The sequence below is a fragment of the Sus scrofa genome, chromosome 11, assembly GCF_000003025.6.
Source record: "Sus scrofa isolate TJ Tabasco breed Duroc chromosome 11, Sscrofa11.1, whole genome shotgun sequence".
In the NCBI taxonomy this organism is placed as follows: domain Eukaryota; kingdom Metazoa; phylum Chordata; class Mammalia; order Artiodactyla; family Suidae; genus Sus; species Sus scrofa.
The window spans coordinates 67,826,445-67,845,869 of record NC_010453.5 but is presented as its reverse complement, the minus strand read 5'-3'; the positions used below and the strand labels follow the sequence as shown (position 1 = coordinate 67,845,869).

Genomic DNA, 19,425 nt, shown 5'->3' with positions numbered 1-19,425 from the left:
CAATGGAAACTTTGTCAATGAGTCCGCCCTCCTCCTGCAGTTTAAGTAGTCTGTGGATTGGATTAATGCACATGTTATTGTTTGTGTGTCTTTGTGGCTTTTTGGCTCTCTAACCGCACTGGTATGAAGTGACATATTCCGGTGACGCTGGTAAGGATTAGCGTGGGAGGGAGGCAGTGGGCTTGGGGACGAGGACGTAAGCGCTGTGAATGAATAAGAGGGGAAATTAAGACAGACCAATCACGTGACCCCGTAATTGTATTTCTAAGTATTTACAGAAGAGAAACAAGAACATTTATCCACGCAAAAACCTGCATATAAATGTGCATAGCAGCTTATTCAAAGTAGCCCCAAACTGGACATGTCCACTAACTGGTAAATGATAGACAAATTGCGGTAACTCCATGCCATGAAATACTACTCAGCAATAAAAAGGAGCAGAGTATTGACTTGACTTCCAAGCAGTACTGTGGATGAATCGCGCAAGCCTTGTGTCACGTGAAGGAAGTCACTGTGGTCACATGTACACACCATGCACGGTCTCCGTGCATTTGTGTGGCGGTCCAGAGAAAAGAAAAACCACCGGGACAGAAAACGGAGTGGTGCGCTATGCTTGGGAGAGCTTGAGCTTTAGGACTATAGGTTCAGCTGCTGTGGCAGACCTACAATAACAGTGACTTAAGGAAAAAAGTTTACTTCTTCTCACACGGAGTCCGGGGTAGTGTGGGCATTTGGGTCACAAAGTTCTGGGGACTCAGGCTCCTTCCATCTCATTCCTTTGTCCACCTGGGGTGCTGCTTGTCCTCCTGATCCGACTGGCTCATCACCCTACCTCCATGTGGGGCCAAGGCCAAGGGGAAGGCACACCTCTTCCCCATAAGGATGTGGCCCCAGTGGGGTACAGAGAAATAAACATGGAGAGGCTAGAGAAAAGACCGATTTTTGCCAACATAAAAAAGGAGAAGACAGGAGAAGGAAAGAAGCTGTAGCAGTAAAAGAAGAGGAATGATCGATGCAGGGGTTCTAATAAGAGGGAGTGACTTCAGGCCTGCTGGCGAATGTCGTGGCAAATTGCTGATATTGTTTTGTTTGCTAAGCCAGAAAAATGAAGTTTGTTACCTAGTGGTCTTATCTGTCATCACTCACTGAGCAGTAAAATAGCCCACAGAAAAGAGGTCTCTAAACCCGAGAGACTAGAACACAGTAAGGAACAAAGGCTCGAACATGTAAAGACTCTTGCCTTGTCCTTGTATGCGAGACATTGATTTGAGCGTCAGCTGGTGTCAGAACCCAGACGGTGTGATCCAGGGGACACGATGTAGCCCCTCGCTGGCGTCTGCAGAGACCTGGCTGTCAGTGGCGGGTCTCACAGGACCCTTCGCTGCAAGGCTGGGTTCGGGTCGTCAGGGAGCTCCCACCCAGACCAGGGGCCGGATGGCAGGCGCTGAGCAGCCTGAAGGAGGGCACGAAGGTGTCAGGCTCACAGCAGGGCAGGGGGCCCAGGCCCCCCAGCTGGCTGAGGAGGCGGGTCTGGTGTGGGCAGGTGCTGCACAGCAGAGCCCGCACTGGCAGCATCTGTCGCAGAACAGGCGCAGGTGGTGGTGGCTGGGCCACCAGGGACGCTGCAGCAGGCCATGGCTGGGAGGCAGGGTTTCACTGGGTGAGACGTGTCCTGGAGCCTTATCTATATGCTCCGAGCCAGCCCCTGTATGCTCCCTCCCCTGGACATCAGCTCGTTACCCCAGATTGTGTTCTCCCATCCAGTTCACAGCAGTCTCCAGGAGATCAACTAATCACCCCAGTCTTGATGGCCCTTGGAGCTGTGTCTTCCGTAATTGCTCTGTAGCCAAATTCAGACTCTTGTCAGTAGGGAGAGCTCCATTTCATCCTTCCCAGGCACTGAGTTGTCATCTCCTAATCACTGCGCAGCATTGTGGCATGGCTGGTATGTTAATTATACACCATTCCTCACCACATTTCTTTCCCTTTAGCAAAAAAACTTATTATAGAAGTTCTTCATAAATACAAAAGGAAGAGGAATGGATTAATGAATCTCACGTCCCCATCACACACCTCCCCATCAGCACTCTGTCATTCTCGCTTTATGTATCCACCCTTATACTTCTTTTTTTCCTAGACTATTTTAAAAACAATTCCCCAACATTTGATTATTTCATTTGTAAAGCTTTAGAGTATAATATCCAAAGGATGAAGACTCTAAGAATAGACTGCAGATATAGATATCCTTATCCTTTCAATGAAGTTAGCAATGTGTCTTTTTCATCAAACACCCAGTCTGTATTCAGTTTTCCCCAGGTGTCTCAAGAATGTCATTTTACAGTTGGTTGGTCTGAATCAGGATCTAAGCATAGTCCACACGTTGCATTGGGTTGATGTGTCCATGAAGTTTCTTGGCTCTTCACACTGTTTCCTCTCCATTTGTTCGTTTTTGAATGCAACATACTTGTTGAAGAAAGTAGGCCATTTGTCCTGCAGAATTTCCCAAATTTTATTGTCTTTTTTTTGTCTTTTTTTTTTTTTTTGGTTGTTGTTGTTGTTGTTGTTGCTATTTCTTGGGCCACTCCTGTGGCATATGGAGGTTCCCAGGCTAGGGGTCGAATCAGAGCTGTAGCCACCAGCCTACGCCAGAGCCACAGCAACGCGGGATCCGAGCCGCGTCTGCAACCTACACCACAGCTCACGGCAACGCCGGATCGTTAACCCACTGAGCAAGGGCAGGGACCGAACCCGCAACCTCATGGTTCCTAGTCGGATTCGTTAACCACTGCGCCACGACGGGAACTCCCCAAATTTTAGATTTGGCCGAGTGTAACCTTGCACTGATATGTGACGTGATTCTTTGTACCCCTGCCTGTTTCCTGCAAACTTGTATCGTGGTATTTATTTCCATTTGGGTTTGATTTTCTTTGTGGCAAGAATGTGTCCTAGCTGATGCCTCTGTATCACCTCAGGAGGCTGCGGCTGTCCGGTTGTCCCACTTTCAGTTGCGATAATATCAACTAGTAGATTCCGTGGGGTTCCCCCCATCCGTCCATTATAGAGTTTGCCAGCTGCCGTTGACTCAGACCTAGTCTCTTTGGAGACCCTTTTGTAGGAGTGGCTGGCTCACGGAGCTGACACGCATGCCTGGTGGTTAGAGTTGGCCTTGCCTGGGGTCCTGGAAGCTGATCGTCTCTTGAGACTGACACCCCAGGATATGGAGTTAGTGGTTTGCACATATGGAACAAAATCACAACCCTTTTGGAATTTCAGCTTTTCCTGCTCTGTTTTTGAAAGTAGGTAACTTCAAATTCTTAGGGCTTGATCCTTCTCTCACTGGATTCTTGAGTTTTTAATATACATTTATAAAGCTCATCTTGTTACTGGTTTGAAAGTTGAGATTATTGTAAAACTGGTATTTCAAGATTTCATAATAGGTTCTGGTATTTAATGCATAAAATGATACATGCTTTCATAATAGAAATACCTAGGCTCCAGTTCTAGTTTTACAAAATACTGTTTATTTGATATTAGGATACTGGTTTGGCTGCTGCAAAACAGGCCAAGAAACAGTGGCTTAAATGGGACAGAGGTTCATTTTTGTCTTTAGGAAAATTATGAGCCAGTAGGCAGCTCAGAGAGGGGGGCAGTTTGTCCCTCAAGGTCATTCAGGGACCCAAGCTCCTATCTAGTTATCCAGCCCAGGTCACCCTCGTCTGCATGGTTGGGAAGCTGACTCACTACTACCCCACATTCCAGGTGGGCTTGGAAGGCAAGCTGGCCCTTTTATGAACACAGCTGGGAAAGGCAGTTGTCCCTTCCTCTTAACAGCCCCAAGGCCAGAACAAGTCACATGGCCCTTATCCAGCCGCATGTTATGCTGGGAAATGTAGTCTCTAGCTGGGCAGCTGGGCGCTGCTGTAAAACCCAGGATCTGCACTGCTAAACGGAAGGATTTTAAAGATAAGTTAGTCTTTTTTGATGAATCTCTCGAAGCTTCAGTTTCCTCATCTGTAAAGAAGGGATGAAAACACCCCCCGCTGTGGCTGTTAGAATCACATACATGCTGAGATAAAGGCCATGGAACATCCGAGTCGGCTCCCTTCACATTCCAGGCCCTCAGTAAGTTATTCCATTTACTGAGGCAGGAGGCAGGCAGTGCAGCGTCCTGGCAGCACAAGCATGGGTTTTGAAGTCATGGTAGATCTGGGTCTGAATCTGTTATTGTTAGTTGCATGACTAAAGACACATTTACCTAACCTCTCTGACCCTCTGTAAAACACAGGTTAAAGCCTAGAAGAATTTAATGAAAAAGTACGTAAAGATTTCTAGCACAGGGCCTAGTATGTCTCAGAAATATGGTAGCTAATTGCTAAGTGATCTGTATATAATTTCTTAGGTAAGCATTTCTAATAGGGAAAAGTTACTATGTAGACTTAATTTAAAGAGGACTGCTTTTAAGCAGTTTCAACTAGTGATATGCAGTCACCATTCTGTGTATTTTCAGTTTGAATCCTTAACCTAAGCCTGTGTTTTCTAAAGAAATCTCTGAAAGGTACAGACATTAAAGTCACCCAGAGTAAAACCCAGTGCAGCTCTGATCAGAATCTCGGGGAGTAAAGGTGCATCTTCTTTTTTTTAGAAATACCTCCACAAGGGTCTCTGTCATCCTGAGTCTGTGATCTCAGGTTGGATCCCTAGCACCTATTTGAAGTATTAGAAAACTTGCACTTTGAGAGAAGAAAGAGTAATTTATTTTACCTAATTTCAGATAGGTAAGATTAGAGCCCTAGGGTTTTTTTGTTTTTGTTTTTTTTTAATGAACTCAGAGATGAGATGTTTTTCCACCAAAGGGTCACAACTTAAAAAGTAATAAATGTTTACTCTAAATCCGTTTCAGTTATTGCGAAACCAGAGATTTCCAGCATCCTATCATCACGCAGTGGAAACCGTTGTGAATATGCTGATGCCACACATCACTCAGAAGTTTCGAGATAACCCAGAGGCATCAAAGAACGCAAATCATAGCCTTGCTGTGTTCATCAAGGTGGGAGCCTCCAGGGGAAAGGGCGTCCGCAGGTGCCTAATATGCTCTTGCCAGCAGAATGACTCGTGCACCGTAGGCACTCAGTGCTGATGGCGGCTTTTTATGCTAAAGGATAAGCCTGCATTCACAGTAGATGCTGATTTAAACCCAACTTTCCGAAAGAGCTGGCGCCTAAATACTTCCCTTCGTGGGTTGTTTCCTCTGCAGAGATGTTTCACCTTCATGGACCGGGGCTTTGTCTTTAAGCAGATCAACAACTACATCAGCTGCTTTGCTCCTGGAGATCCCAAGGTGCGTGCACAAGTTGTGTTTTGTGTGTGTGTGTGTGTGTGTGTGTACACCATGTGTGCCTGCCTGCCCAGACCATTCGTTTTGTCTCGCTCAGTAACGTCTGAATACACACCTGTTTCTCTTGGGCTCACATCAGAATTTTCTTCCCCTCTCTTGGAGATTCTAACTAGTACTAACTAGTACTCACATTAATGTGTGGAATATTAGGGACACAGTTATTCCAAATGCAACCTAAACATACCTATCGGTTTTTCTCACAAATGTGGGAATTGACTTTTCAGCTGCAAAACTAAAAGGATACGTGTTGTGGGTCGTAGTTTATTTACAAGGTGCCAGAAGTAACCATGTAGCCTTTGTCTGGTGAGTTATCTGGCTCTTCCTTTGCGTGTCTGTTTTAAAGCTTCTGCCTTACTCATCTTTTTATTATGTTGCATCTCTATCTATACTTTTAAGCTACCTGAAATCCTTTCTAGAAGCATGAGAAGCATAAACAGTCCATGCCCTGAGAGTCAGTGGAGGACATCATTTAATGACATGTGTTCCCAGTCTTCAAACTAATCTTTGCAGCCCTTCTGAAATCTGTAAAACAGCCCAGAGCATGCAGTTCTGAGCCCAGGAAGAGGCCGGGGCGGGGGCGGGGGGGGGGGGGGCAGGTGTTTTGGAAGCTGTGTCGTGCATCCACTGAGGTATTTAACTTATGACTAACCATTTTTTCCTGCAGACCCTCTTCGAGTACAAATTTGAATTTCTCCGTGTGGTGTGCAATCACGAACATTACATTCCTTTGAATTTACCAATGCCATTTGGAAAAGGCAGAATTCAAAGATATCAAGGTAATCTGTCTCTAAATATATTAATCCTAGTCTTTTTGGAAAGAGACCCATTCATTTTTAATGAGAAAACAGAATTAGTTCAAACATGACATAGGGATTTTCTGATTTTTTTCATTAATGAACCAATTTTTTTCTTGTTAAATTTCCACTTTTAAAAAAATTGCTGAATGTTGTATGGGAATTTACTTTTTTTAGCTCATTTACCCAGACTGCAGAGCATGCAGTGTGACTCTTTTTCATTGAAAAATCCCATTGCTTAAATAGAAATCCATTTAATTTACTGTAGTTTATTTTTATTTGTTTCACTTTTCCTTTTTTCTTATGAATTAGCTTTTCTTTCACCAACTGTGGAGTCAAATGACACTCCAGTAGGTAGGTGTGAGGTGTGACGCTTGCTTTCTTGCATTTTCCTCCTTTAAAAGAAAACGAATGCAAGTGATGGGCTGAAATGCTTCCGTATGCTGTTCATTTAGGCATTTCCCATATACCTGGACCAGTTTTCAAATTCATGATAAACCAGTGAATTTGTTGTCACTGTAGTTAACATCTCTGGGGCGCATCTTGGTTTTTGCTCCCGGCGTCATTAGACTCTAAGATATTTCTTTAAGAAGTAAAGTAAACAAACAAAAAGCCCTGCTTCACTTCAAAAATGTATTATTCCACCATTTTCATAGTCCTCGTTTATAGCAGTAGCAGTAACTTCTAACACAAGCAACACAGCTTTTCATGTGCTTTTTGTGTTTGCATGTTGAGTCTCTATTAACCCTTCTATATCCTCTTTAAGTATAAAGAGAATCAAGCTCATAGAGATTTCTTTGTCTTCACTGAGTTAGTCAGATGAACAGGTTAGTCTCTCGGGTCTATCAAGTAATATTTAGCGCCTTGTGTGAGCTCAGGATTATTTATGCTGAAAGAGGAAAAGTGGAAGGATGCCACCGACCCTAAATGCCTTAATGACCCTACATCAACTGACTCTGAAATTCGGAGAGAAACACACAAAGGCATTCATTCAGAGACATAAATACCTTAAATGCCCCAAACAGACTCAGACACTCTTCAAGAGCAGGAAGGGGGACTGTGGCCTGGAGTTGGCACCCGTACATTCAGCAAATATTTGCCTACACCTGGCCTTGGGATGCGGGGGTGGACGACAGGGATGAGTCCCTGATGTCTGACCCGCGTTGGACCGCGTGAAACGCGTAGGGTGTTAAGAGAGTAATAAGCCCTGAGGCGAGAAGAATAAAGCAAGGAAAGGGGGTAGCAAACAGGGGGGCATTTGAGATCAGGTGGCAGGAAAAGCCTCCCTGAGAAGGTAACTCGGGGGTGATAATTGAAGAAGGCAAGAGATCGGGTGCTCTGGGCTGAGGGCCAGCCGGCCATCCAGCAGCCCCAGTCCCACCCCGGCCCAGCCCTCTGTGTCACCCCCACTGTTCCCCAGACACAACCTGCTACTCGCCACTCCTCCCTGGGGGCTCCTCACCTTCCCGGCCAGTCGCACACCTCCCACCTGGGGCCGGCGGGGTCCCCCTGCCCCCACCTCTCCCAAGGCCCCACCTGGAGTGACTGTTCCCCACCCTGCATCCCTGACCTTGTCACACCCCCCCCTCACCTTGCCGTCAGTTTCTAGCCCCCTGTCCCTGGGGACTGTGACGGTCCTTTCCTCTCACCCATCAGAATGCCCAGGACAGCCCCTCTGCCCAGTGGTTGAGCAGTGAACGTGTGCTAATGCATGTCTTCCCCACTGGCCCAGCTTTTTACCCTACGGAACTGAGTGTGGAGAGGACCCCCTCAGTGCCCTGCACACCCCGACAAGCTCCTAGACAGTCAAGGTGTTGGGTGGTTAGAAGGCTTCCCTAGGCAGGTGGCGTGAGTCACCTACAGATAATGTACATACCTGCACTGATAGAGATGAGGGGTTTGTTCTGTAAGCATTCCCCTTCCTCTCACCGCTTTTCCACCTTTCTCTCGCTGCAAGCACACACACACACACGCAGGCATTCACAACATGTGCAGTTAAACCCCATAAATCATTTTCTTCTAAGGGGTTCAGGCAAATTCAAGCTGTTTTTTCAATAAACTGGGCAGACAGACCATAAACAGTGGACCTGAGTATTCGAGAAAGATGGACTCTTTTCCTTCCTTCTGTGAAAGGGTTTCTTAGGACTTGGGTCTAATCCTTGCTTAGGTTTAGAAGCAGCTCTTCAATATGGGATAAAGTCAAAGGAGAGGCCTGTGGACTTTCCTCTAACCGTGGACTCAGTGTGGAATTTAGATCCGAGCCCAGCTTACGGGGAAGGTGTGTCTCCAGACTCTGCTGCTTTCACTCCCCCGCCCTCCGTGGGTCTCCCATTCGCTTACCTCTCTTTTCCGGAAGAGCTTTCAGTCTTGTCACTTAGCTTGCTGGTGACTTCAGTTCAACTTGATGCTTTGCCCATTTTAGTTCTAGTTTATATGCTTTTTCTCTTTGCTTTCTGAGGTACAGAAGTTTTAAGACTATATTTTAGAAAATTCCAAATTAAATAAGATCTTCATTCAGTGATAGCAAAATAAATAGGTTATATGCTAACTCATTCATTTTTAACACATTGGTTTCTGGGGTTTTGTGGGTTTTTTTTTTTTTTTTTTTTTTTTTTTTTTTCTTTTTAGTCTTTTTACGGCCGCTCCTGAGGCATATAAAGTTTCCAGCCTAGGGGTCAAATCAGAGTTGCCGACTTACACCACATCCACAGCAACACTGGATCCTTAACCCACTGAGAAAGACCGGGGATCGAACCCTCATCCTTATGGAGTACTAGTCAGGCTTGTTACCACTGAGCCACAACAGGAACTCATAAACACATTGGGTTTTAATGGGAACATGTGGGCATTAATGATAAGGAAATAGAAAAATGATTCATGTGGTGAAGAACACTTTAATAGACCACATATATTTCTTCTTTAGGTACATGTTTATCATGCACAAATTACTCTTCTTAATGCTACCCGTTAGTACAACTTTATTTTGAAATTTCGTATCAGTAACAAAATTACATTTGTAATATAACATGTTGTTCTGTACTCGAAAAATTGGTACAAAAACTACTCACTAACTTAATAATTATGTGGGATGTAGCATCTTCTATAAAGTCAGAATCCACTACACTTATTTGATTGAAATTTTTTCGTTTAGGAGTTCAGTGTGTCAAGAAGCAGAGCAGTATTTTAGGGTTTCCGTTCTTTCCCCTTGGAAGCCAAGTGTAACCACCTGTTACACAGAGGAGGCTGAAGGCGAAGGGTAGGCTGGGTTTTGACTTCATTGGAAGAGCGTTATGTCCTTTTTAACTGACGTGATCTCTGTCCTCATCTCAGATCTCCAGCTTGACTACGCCTTAACGGATGAATTCTGCAGGAACCACTTCTTGGTGGGGCTGCTCCTGAGGGAGGTGGGCACTGCCCTCCAGGAGTTCAGGGAGGTCCGGCTGATAGCCATCAGCGTGCTCAAGAACCTACTGATAAAGCATTCTTTTGATGACAGATATGCCTCCAGGGTGAGTGGTCCCCAATGGGAGGAAATGCAGATTGATAAATGCCTCTTCTTTTTTGAGTAATAGCAAGAAAATAATCCATTAGGAAACTGGTGGTAACAGCCCCAGGACGTCTCTGTTTATGCAGTGAAATCGAATCGCAGTCTCTAGAGGAAGGATCTGGCCTAGTCCATCCTTAGCCTCCCAGAGTCCAGGATGAACTCACCCGTGTGCTTTGTTTCAGAGCCATCAAGCACGGATAGCCACCCTCTACCTGCCCCTGTTTGGTCTGCTGATCGAGAACGTCCAGCGGATCAACGTGAGGGACGTGTCTCCTTTCCCCGTGAACCCTGGCAGTGTACGTGCGTGCGTTCAGGGCACACAGGCTGGTTTGGTTCCCATGGTGGCCCTATCAAGATGCCACCTAGTGGGGAAAAAAATGACAGACATGCATCCTCCCAGAGTCAGAGGGCCAGAAATCCAGAACCAAGGTGGCAGCCGGGTTGCTTCCCTGGGCGAAGATGGGGGTTTGGCCTCCCCACTGGCTGCTGGGGGCTGCGCGAAACCCCTGCCTGCTTTGGCCTGTAGCTGCACCGCTCCTCCTGCTGCCTCTGTCTGCACGTGGCATTCTCCTTGGTGTAGGTCTGCGTGTTCACTGTCCTGTCCTGTCCTTAAAAGGACATCAGTGCTTGGATTAGGGCCACCCTAGTCCAGGGTGACCTCATCTTATCTGACATCTTAATTATGTCTGCAAGGACCCTGTTTCCAAAAAAGGTCACGTTCTGAGGCTCTGGGTGGATGTGAATTTGAGGGGACATTATTCAACTATATACCTCTCCTTTTTTTGGCCCCTAAAACCATGATAATTTATAGTACTCTTGGTAAATTGCATTTCTGGCTAAGATAGGGTCAGTCAGTAAACCTTCAACTTTTGTTAAAAATCATGAAAAAAAAAACACACATGATTTTCAATATCTTATCAGGAATGTCAGGATCTTTGTGTATCCAGCAAAACCATTATAGAGGAAGGAATTTATTTTAAAAAAAAAAGGCGCAGTTCTAACCTTTGTGCTGTGAGAGCTCAGTGCTGGCCCCAGTTCTGATGTTAACTACACAGTCTTGGATAAAGTTTGGGTATAGTTTCTCTGTGTCTGTAAAATAAAAAAGGAAGTCAGACTGGGTGTCAGAGAGGCTAAGGGGAGTGACCCCACTTCCCAAAACTGACCACTGTAATTTATTTTAGCTTCATTCGGTCATTTAAAGATACATAGAATATTAACTTGACTGAAAGATGATGCCAGAAGTGATCTCAAAATATTTCGGTTGGAGACTGTCTGCCATTAATTTGAGCAGGTGCTCGCAGTTCAGCAGTGTCCTTTTCCTGTTTATTCTGGACCCATGAACTGGCTCAGGTGTCCGTCTTGCCACTTTGTCACTATCGTGGACAGCTGGGGAGTTTCTTTGAATGCATTTCTGTCCCTCTTTCTCCCAACGGTGGTGCTTTGTCCTGTTTTTAATACATTTCCCCACCTCTGGTGCATTGAGATGAACCACCTTTGTAGAACATGTGTAGTTGCATAGCGAGAGAATGCTCACTGTCCTTAAATGGAACACCCCAGACTCATCTCACCCTCGACCACATTGCATCTCACACGTGTATTCTCTAAATCTGTCTGCTTTTCCAATCAGAGTAAGTGATTCAGGTTGTAATGCTACCTCTCTGTAGGGCCTCAATCCTGAGAAAAATGAACACCAGCTTTGGCTTTGGCCTCTTTTGACATAACTTCAGAATGAACACAACTTCTCCAGTGATCGAGAGTTCGCAGGAAGCTCCAAGCTGGCAGAGCTTTTTGTTGCTGCTGTTGTTGGGTCACTGCTGCCCATTTGGAAGGATGTCTGATGGGAGAGGAAAACCAATATTCCATTTAGAAAGAGCACCTGAGGCTTTTCCCAAAGGAAAAAACCTACTGAAATAATCTGAAGAAGTGTTGGGCTCATGGTTCCAGCAAGGGGAAGGTGCTGGACCCTCTGGGGAAAGATAGGATTTCATGGCCAAGTTCCTCGGCCCCCAGAGCTGAAGTGCTCTGTGCCCCCTCCTCCTGCTCCTTCTCTGGTCCACTGCCTCCCCTGCCCACTCCCCTGCAGCTGCCCCTCTGGCCCAGGCATGTCACATGTCAGGCTGTTCTGTCCTGTTCCCTCGCACTTGCAAGAACAGGTGATGAATCTTTTAAAATCATCTTCAGTTATTTCTACTCTCTTCTCATTTGACAGACTGTGAAGGAGGAATCCCTTGCTTTGCCAGCTGTGAACCCGTTAGTGACACCACAGAAATCTGGGGCCACGCTGGACGCCAGCCTGCACAAGGACCTCTTTGGCGCCATCTCTGGCATTGGTAATACTCAGCCTCTGACCTTCCCTCTCATTCAGAAAATGTTTTTGTTTTGTTTTGTTTTTTTGCCCTAAAACATCAATTTATTTATGTATTTATTTGGCCGCCCCACGGCATATGGAGCTCCCAGGCCAGGGATCAGATCTGAGTCACAGCCGCGAAGTAAGACGCAGATCCTTAATCCACTGTGCCTGGCTAGGGATTGAACCTGAGTCTCAGAGCTCCCAAGACACTGCCAGTCCCCTTGTGCCACAGCAGGAGCTCTAATTTATTTATTTTTAACTTAATTTTATTGGAGTATGGTTTATTTCTAACTGTTGTATTAGTTTCAGGAAAGTGTCTTTTAATCCAATCATTTGTTAGCTTTCAAATGAGAACTCTGAAGTCTTGAGCTTCTGATCACATATTCTTTTCCTGATTTGGCTCCTCAGCTCTGAAACCCCTCAACTCTACACTGAAAGGAAAGATCCCCAAATTCTCAGAAATTCCAAATAGAGTACACTTAATCGCATATTTGTATTATTTGCTCTTTGTTTCATGCTGATTAATTTTTCATTTTAAATCTTCAAATTGCACTGTTTATGCTGTTAAGAAAAGAAAATCTTTGCAGGTTTCTGTGTGGAGGGTAGGATTAATTTGTAGGGTGAATCATTTAGATGAAATGTGACAGAGTAATTCCTGAAGGAGATAGAGATTTATGGCTAGAATGCAATCCTGAAATCAGTTTTCTATAAAATCTTCTTCCTAGAATATTTTTTCTACCTGAAATAATGTTAGAGCAGCCCCCATGGGGAGGAAAACAGATGGCATAAATCAAGATTCAAACTGAGTAGTTTTTCTGTAAGAAAATGCCAGAGAAATGTATTTATTAATATTCTGACTAATTGAGCCCATGTGTCAGCTCCTTCTTAAAGACAGTGGTACAAAAATATATGTATATCTTCACAGAATTATCACAGAAACTCACAGGCTTATGCTGTCTTTATTTCCCCTCTGTGTTATACCACAGTTAGAATAAATGAAGCCTCCTGCTATGGCTGGTCTTGGACCACCCAATAATGGAAGTGACCCATAGGGCAGAATAAAGGGCAACTCTTTTTTCTGAATAATTTGCGGGGCAGTGTTGTTCATTCTGAGTGTAAGCTCTTAGCTTTCGTGTCGTTCATGTTGCCCACGTGATATTTCATGTAGGTGATGAAACCAGCCAGACTCTAAAATTGGAACCCCCACACCAAGGCTCAGATTTATCCTGTAGCACTGATGCCAGTCCTTAATCTTACCTGTGTTTATGTGTATTTGTCGTAGTTATACCCAACCTCCTTTCACACCATAAAGACTAAATGAGTTAATTCCGTTGCCTTTCTTGTGGGGCCCTTCCTCTGTCTTCTTTGCCCTGCTCTGTCCACACGCCCAGCTGCTGCTCCGGGAGTGGGAGTGGGGAAGGGGTTCCTTCAGAGGCTTTGTCCGCAGTGGCTCACAGCACTGGCTTTAAAGTCACACAGATGTGGCTTTGGATCCAGACTCCACCATTTGCAGTTGCCACGGGCAGGGTGTCTCTTCTCTTCACCCTGCATCCACATCTCAAAAACAGAGTCGTGGTGAGAGATGAAGAGCTAGTTTGATGGGTCCAGGGCCTGGCAAGGTGGACACTCCTCGTTTGACTGCCATCCTGCCCAGCACAATTCCTTAGCATTATTTATGCCTTGTGAGGTGCTGTCAGTAGCCACTTGGATGAGTCCCAGAGCCTAGATAGTAACTCTCTGTCCTCTCTGACTAGTATTCTGTAGGATTGAGACTTGGCAGAAATGGGGAAAGTAGAATGAGCTGCTGTTTTGACTCAAACTTGATTTTCCATTTCCACAGTTACCTTAGTAGGGTTCGGATGTCTTGAAAATATAGAGATGAGCCATCGAGTGTCTTTAGCACAACTCAAAAGGCACGTGACCCTCGATTGCTCTGTCTTCTTGGTGAAGCTGCGAAAAGTACTTGAGACTGATTTCTTCCCTTTTCATCCTTTTTCAAATTTCAAGGTCTGGATCCGCTTTTCGTGGGAATTCACCACCAGAGACTTATTTATACTCCAGCTTATCTTTGTTCCCCTCCATCTTTAAAGACTTTCGTCTTTGTTTCCTCTTAGGAGTGCCTTCCAGGGAGGCCCCCACCTTTGAACGGGTTTACTGGTTTTTTTCTGGTAGCTTTAGCAGTTCTTCTTTTCTTCGTCAAGGAGTTGCCAGTTAGTTTTAGTCCTAGCGCTTATCCTTCAAGAGCAGATTTTCTCCTCACATCTCTTGAGGAAATTCTGTTTCCACACTCACAGTGAGTGCACCCCGAGCAGATGTTGTTTTTTGTTTTTTGTTTTTTTTTTTTAATGTCTTTGGAATATGGTGCATTAAAATTTCTAAAACTGTTTCATCACCTGGACAAAGAGCTCCTGGGAGATTACATTCATTTTAAAGGCATGCTTTCTTAGGCTCAGGGTTCTTTTTTCTCCCTACTCAGTATATTGCATTTTGCTGTCTATATAAAACAGGGAGAGTTAAACTTCTTTTCATTTTACTTACATGTTATTTAAGACTTTTAAAAGTTATGCACTAGGCTGGGACATTAAATAAAAACACACATACACAAAAACAGGAACTTAGTTCTGCTAAGCTTGTTGCTTTTGATTTATTGCATTTCCATCTGTTTGCCTTAGATTAGGACTCTCGTTTTGGAACTGAGCCTGAAACGCTGAGAATTTCGGGTCTAATTGTACTTTACTGAGAACGCCTTCTCCTGAGCTGTGTTCTACATTAAATATGAAGTCTGGTTATATTAGGAGGATGGCAGTTATAATTTGGTCACAGTGCACGTGTCTTTTCTCTCTGACTATAAAAAAAAAGGCTTGTAGCTTTTTTGTCATTTTCACCTGCTCCTTGTGACAATCAGTCACGCAGTTCCTGTTCTGGAGAAGTGCAGCCAGTGGCCCGTGATCTTCAGGTTCCTGCCTTTACTTCCATTTCACATCCTCTTGGCTCTTCTTTTCTTGACACACTTAATACACGGCATTGGTTTCAGAGATGGTGGTGGAGAAGCATGAGCGTTAGGGAAGGGTGGGATTAACTTACAGGTGTCTCAGTCCTTGGCAGCTGATGTGCAGGTTGAAACCTGAAACGGGCCTGCTGTTCCGAGGTGCCAGGTAAAGCATCTCACATGAAGGCAACCTGAGTATGGGAGGCGAGGCTGAGCTCGCAGCTTCCTGCAGCACGAGGCTGAAAGTCCTCTCGTGCAGTCTGCACAGCCAGCCAGGCCTCTCGGCTGGGGTCAGGCCTTTTGGTTCCACCCAGAATGTACAAGTCTGAGAGTCGATTTTAATTATGTGTTTTATTTAAATCTTATCCAAGCAGGAAGTCAACCCATTACTTTTTTAAAATTCCAGAGTATCAAGATAGGGGCTGACTTATGCATTAAAATGTCGTTATTTTTTTTTTTCTACAGAGATCACAAATTTTATTTCCAAGTTAGATTTCCTTTCTGCTCCTGTTTACTGCAGAAATTCCCAAATATTCTTGGTTCACGGCACCCTCGTTATCACAGTAGATTTTCATGGAGTCTCCAGGCCAAAAGAAACACCTGATAGTTCTGTTTATTAGAAACATAGAGCCAAATAACCTAATATGTACTTATAACCTAACAGCTCAGTAGACATTTGACAAATATGTACATAAATTTAAAGAAAAGAATTTTTGCTTTGTTTTTAAAAACCGGAATTCTTATTAATGGATGTATGTGCTTGTTGGGCACTGCACAGCTTCTCAGATTTGGAAGCAGATTGCTCACTGACATTCTCATTTCCTGTTCCACGTTGATTTTCGTCCAGTACTTACTTTTAATCTTAGCAACCACTAAATAGCCCGCTTCTCACAGATATGACATCATGGAAAGGAATGCACTACAATCTAAGGTTGAAATTACACTTTCCAGCAGATGTCAAGTATTATTGTGTTTTCCTTGAAATTTCAAAATGTCCCAGGACACCCTTATGAGTTTCGAGGCCACCTCAGCATACCTGCAGATTTATTGCATGATTCAATGTTTTTTTTTTAATTTGATAGTTGTAGGTGTATTTATCTTTTTAATTTTTTGCAGTCTTTATTCTGTCCCAATCTGAAACTGCGTTTTCTCTTTCAGTCTGAGCAAAGGTGGTTTCTCATAAGGGAGTTGATAGTTGTCTGAACATTTCAGACTAAATTAATTTTTATCTTACCCTGCATGTCCTGGTTCTTTAAAGGAGAGGTATTTGAGTGCAAGTCTTGAGCCAGCTTCCTCACAGAAAAAATGGGTGCCATAAAAGCAGTTTCCCTTGAATTTCAGTACCGCTCTTGATTTTCTTCTGTCTCACCAAATCTTTGGTCTTGGCTTGATTTCTGTTCAGCTTCTCCATATACAAACTCAACTCCAAACATCAACAGCGTGAGAAATGCTGATTCAAGGGGATCCCTCATAAGCACAGATTCCGGGAACAGCCTTCCAGAAAGGAACAGTGAGAAGAGCAATTCCCTGGATAAGGTAATTTCTTTCCATGTGACTTAAGTGTTTTTTAAGTAACTGAGCCCAAAGTAAGCATACTTCGTGTTCTAGTGTCCATTAAGTGTGACTTTTTGTCTTAAATGACTCAGTTAACCTGGGGTAGATGATCAAAATATTACCTACGGATGGGGCCCATTCCCTGAAACCCTGATTCCTGTTTCTGAGATTTCATCAGGGCCGTGTTGACAGCGGAGCACTGGGCGAATGGTTCTGGCACTTTGGACAGGTAGGGAAGTCAGAAGGCCACTGGTTTAGAATCTCAGTCGAGCAAAAAAAAAGGGGGTGGAGTTCTCACCACGGCTCAGCAGAAACAGATCCAACTAGGAACCATGAGGTTGCAGGTTCGATCCCTGGCCTCACTCAGTGGGTTAAGGATCTCGTGTTTCCGTGAGCCGTGGTGTGGGTCACAGATGTGGCTCGGATCTGGCCTTGCTGTGGCTATGGTGTAGGCAGGCAGGCTGTAGCCCCAATGAGACCCCTAGCCTGGGAACCTCCATGTGCCGCGGGTGCAGCCCTAAAAAAAAAAGCAAAAAACCAACAAAAAAAGAATCTTACCGTCTGTGTGTCAGAGAACACCCAGTAATCCACGCAAATGGGCGTTGAATCCACAGCTGATTCCAGAAGAGATTGGCTGGTCGTAGAGGGTGATTCAGGGATAAGGCTCCATCGAAATCGCTCCTTATACTGTGCCCTCAGCACAGCACATCCTGCTCATATTTAACTCTTTTTCTTGACGTAACTAAGACTCTTGGAAGTTGTGTGTTTAAAGCTAGGGTTTAAACCTGGCACCGTGATGGGTTGGTCTCCCCTTGGCCGCTGTTTTCCTGCGTCATTTCAAGTTATAGGCAAGCACACTGTACGAATCAGTGGCCTCCCTCTGCAGTCAAGCCTGTGGGGTGCGTGGCTGGCCTTGCCCTGATGATCCTTTACCTGTGGCTCGGTAGACGTGTGGGCATCTCCGCGCAGGCGTGTGTCATGACATGTCCCTCTTTCCCCTTGACCTTGACGTTCCATCGTGCGTAGAGGGAGAAGCTTCCCAGAAGGCACTCGGCTTGCGTCCTGCGCGGTGCTGCAGAGGAGGAGGAGGAGAGCTGCCAGGCAGCCAGGCGACACCGGGTCACCATGGACTTCTCGCTCCTGTTGCTTCCGCCCCTGCCGGAGGAGGCTGCTCCGGCCCCACCGCCCCTCCTGCTGCCAGGGGTCCCGAGCCCTCCCCGCAGCCCTGACCAAGTGGGTGGGCGTGAGGGTGCATCCACCGGACAGCTCTGCCACTGACGGCACCTGTATTTCTTCTTCCTATGAGAAAAATACTCGTGCATGTTATTAAGTGAACCTGTTCATTGTAGTTTTCAACTGCCCACCAATACCTTGAATGAAAGGTATTTTTTCACTCATCTTTCTGCTTTGGTATTTGGCAAAAAAATGTTTTTCCCTAATTTCAATCGGAAGTAAAACTTTGAAGATTTTTGAATTGGTGTTTTTTAAACGAGATGAGATTCTTGATCTTTTTTTTTTTTTTTTTTTTTTTTTACGTGAACGCTTTGAAGTGTGAACCTGCTGTCTAGTGGCACAGCTGCCCTCCTTCGGCGCCCTGAGCTTTCTCAGGTTTGCGGTGTTGAGCTAAGCTGATGAGGGAATGACCTCATCAGTTTAGGGGCTTTGGCTATGCTGTGCTGAGATGTCCCTGTTTGTCCCTATCAGGCACCTGCCCGTGGTTTTTTTTCCAAGGATGCCCCAGGATGTGACGGAATGACAGTGACTCAGCTCCAGGCTTTAGTGGCTGGTCCCCAGCATCACCATGGACTTAATGTGCTGTTTCAGCCTCTGACATTTTCCTGAGGATGTGCTTGGTTTGGCAGTGTCTTCCGAATCCGCATTTCTCTGTTTGATCCTAGCACACAACCTTTCTTGCATGAAGTTTAACTTGGCATTTCAGAACTAAGCCAGTAACCACGATTGTGGTGATTGAGTTTGAAAGGTCTGTGCCTTCTGTCTTGTTTCTGACCGTGTGCAGAGGAGACAAGACAGAGCTGCCGTGGAGTAGCGCTTGTGTGTGTCCCGGTGATGGTGTGCTTATAGTTAGTTGACACATCATTTATCCTTCCAGTTTGTATGATTTGACTCAGTTCCAAGACTCTTTCTCTTCCAAGGAGAAAAGTGAACGTGTAATAAAGGAGAAAAATCACCTGTGTTTCTTTCTTTAGCACCAACAGGGTGGCACTTTGGGAAATTCCGTCGTTCGCTGTGACAAACTCGACCAGTCTGAGATTAAGAACCTGCTAATGTGTTTCCTCTACATCTTAAAAAGCATGTCTGATGGTAGGTAAAAAACGAAAATGTCTATTTTACTTTCCTTGTTTCAATATATGGTTTTTTGGTTTGTTTGTTTTTAATTGTAATTGGTTAGAGGCCTAGCAGCAAAGGATCTGGCATTGTCACTGCTGTGGCTTAGGTTTGATCCCTGGCCTGGGAACTTTTGCATACTGCAGGCATAGGCTCCCCCCACCAAAAAAATTGTAGTTGGTTGCAAGGATTTAAGGATTTAAATACGCTCTTGTTTGAAATACCTGTTAATTTACTAAACATAAAAGTCTTAATTTGGAGATTTATTTTTATTAATCATCATATTCTAGAAAATGAGTTCTAAAATGTGAATGGCCTGTTTTAAAAATTTATATTAAATTCAGGCCTACATCTTCACTACAGGAGATAGAAGCAGATAAATGAAATGGCTTTTTTTTTTTTTTTTTTTTTTTCAATTTCATTTGTCCGAACAAATTTACTGGCATCTTG

At 44.7% G+C, this 19,425-nt stretch overlaps 1 protein-coding gene across 30 annotated transcripts in view; it reads left to right on the top strand.

The window, feature by feature from the left end:
* DOCK9 (dedicator of cytokinesis 9) overlaps positions 1-19,425 on the top strand; it is a 288,344-nt gene that overhangs the window by 206,483 nt on the left and 62,436 nt on the right. For all 30 annotated transcript variants that reach the window (XR_002336733.1, XM_021065834.1, XM_021065826.1 and 27 more), the window contains exons 28-35: positions 4,901-5,047; positions 5,255-5,338; positions 6,060-6,171; positions 9,520-9,698; positions 9,919-10,032; positions 11,946-12,066; positions 16,478-16,611; positions 18,837-18,951. Coding sequence is in view for 29 of the 30 variants with exons in the window: in XM_021065834.1 (XP_020921493.1) it covers positions 4,901-5,047; positions 5,255-5,338; positions 6,060-6,171; positions 9,520-9,698; positions 9,919-10,032; positions 11,946-12,066; positions 16,478-16,611; positions 18,837-18,951 (1,006 nt within the window). In the remaining variant the exon portion in view is untranslated. The remainder of the gene's footprint in view (positions 1-4,900; positions 5,048-5,254; positions 5,339-6,059; positions 6,172-9,519; positions 9,699-9,918; positions 10,033-11,945; positions 12,067-16,477; positions 16,612-18,836; positions 18,952-19,425) is intronic.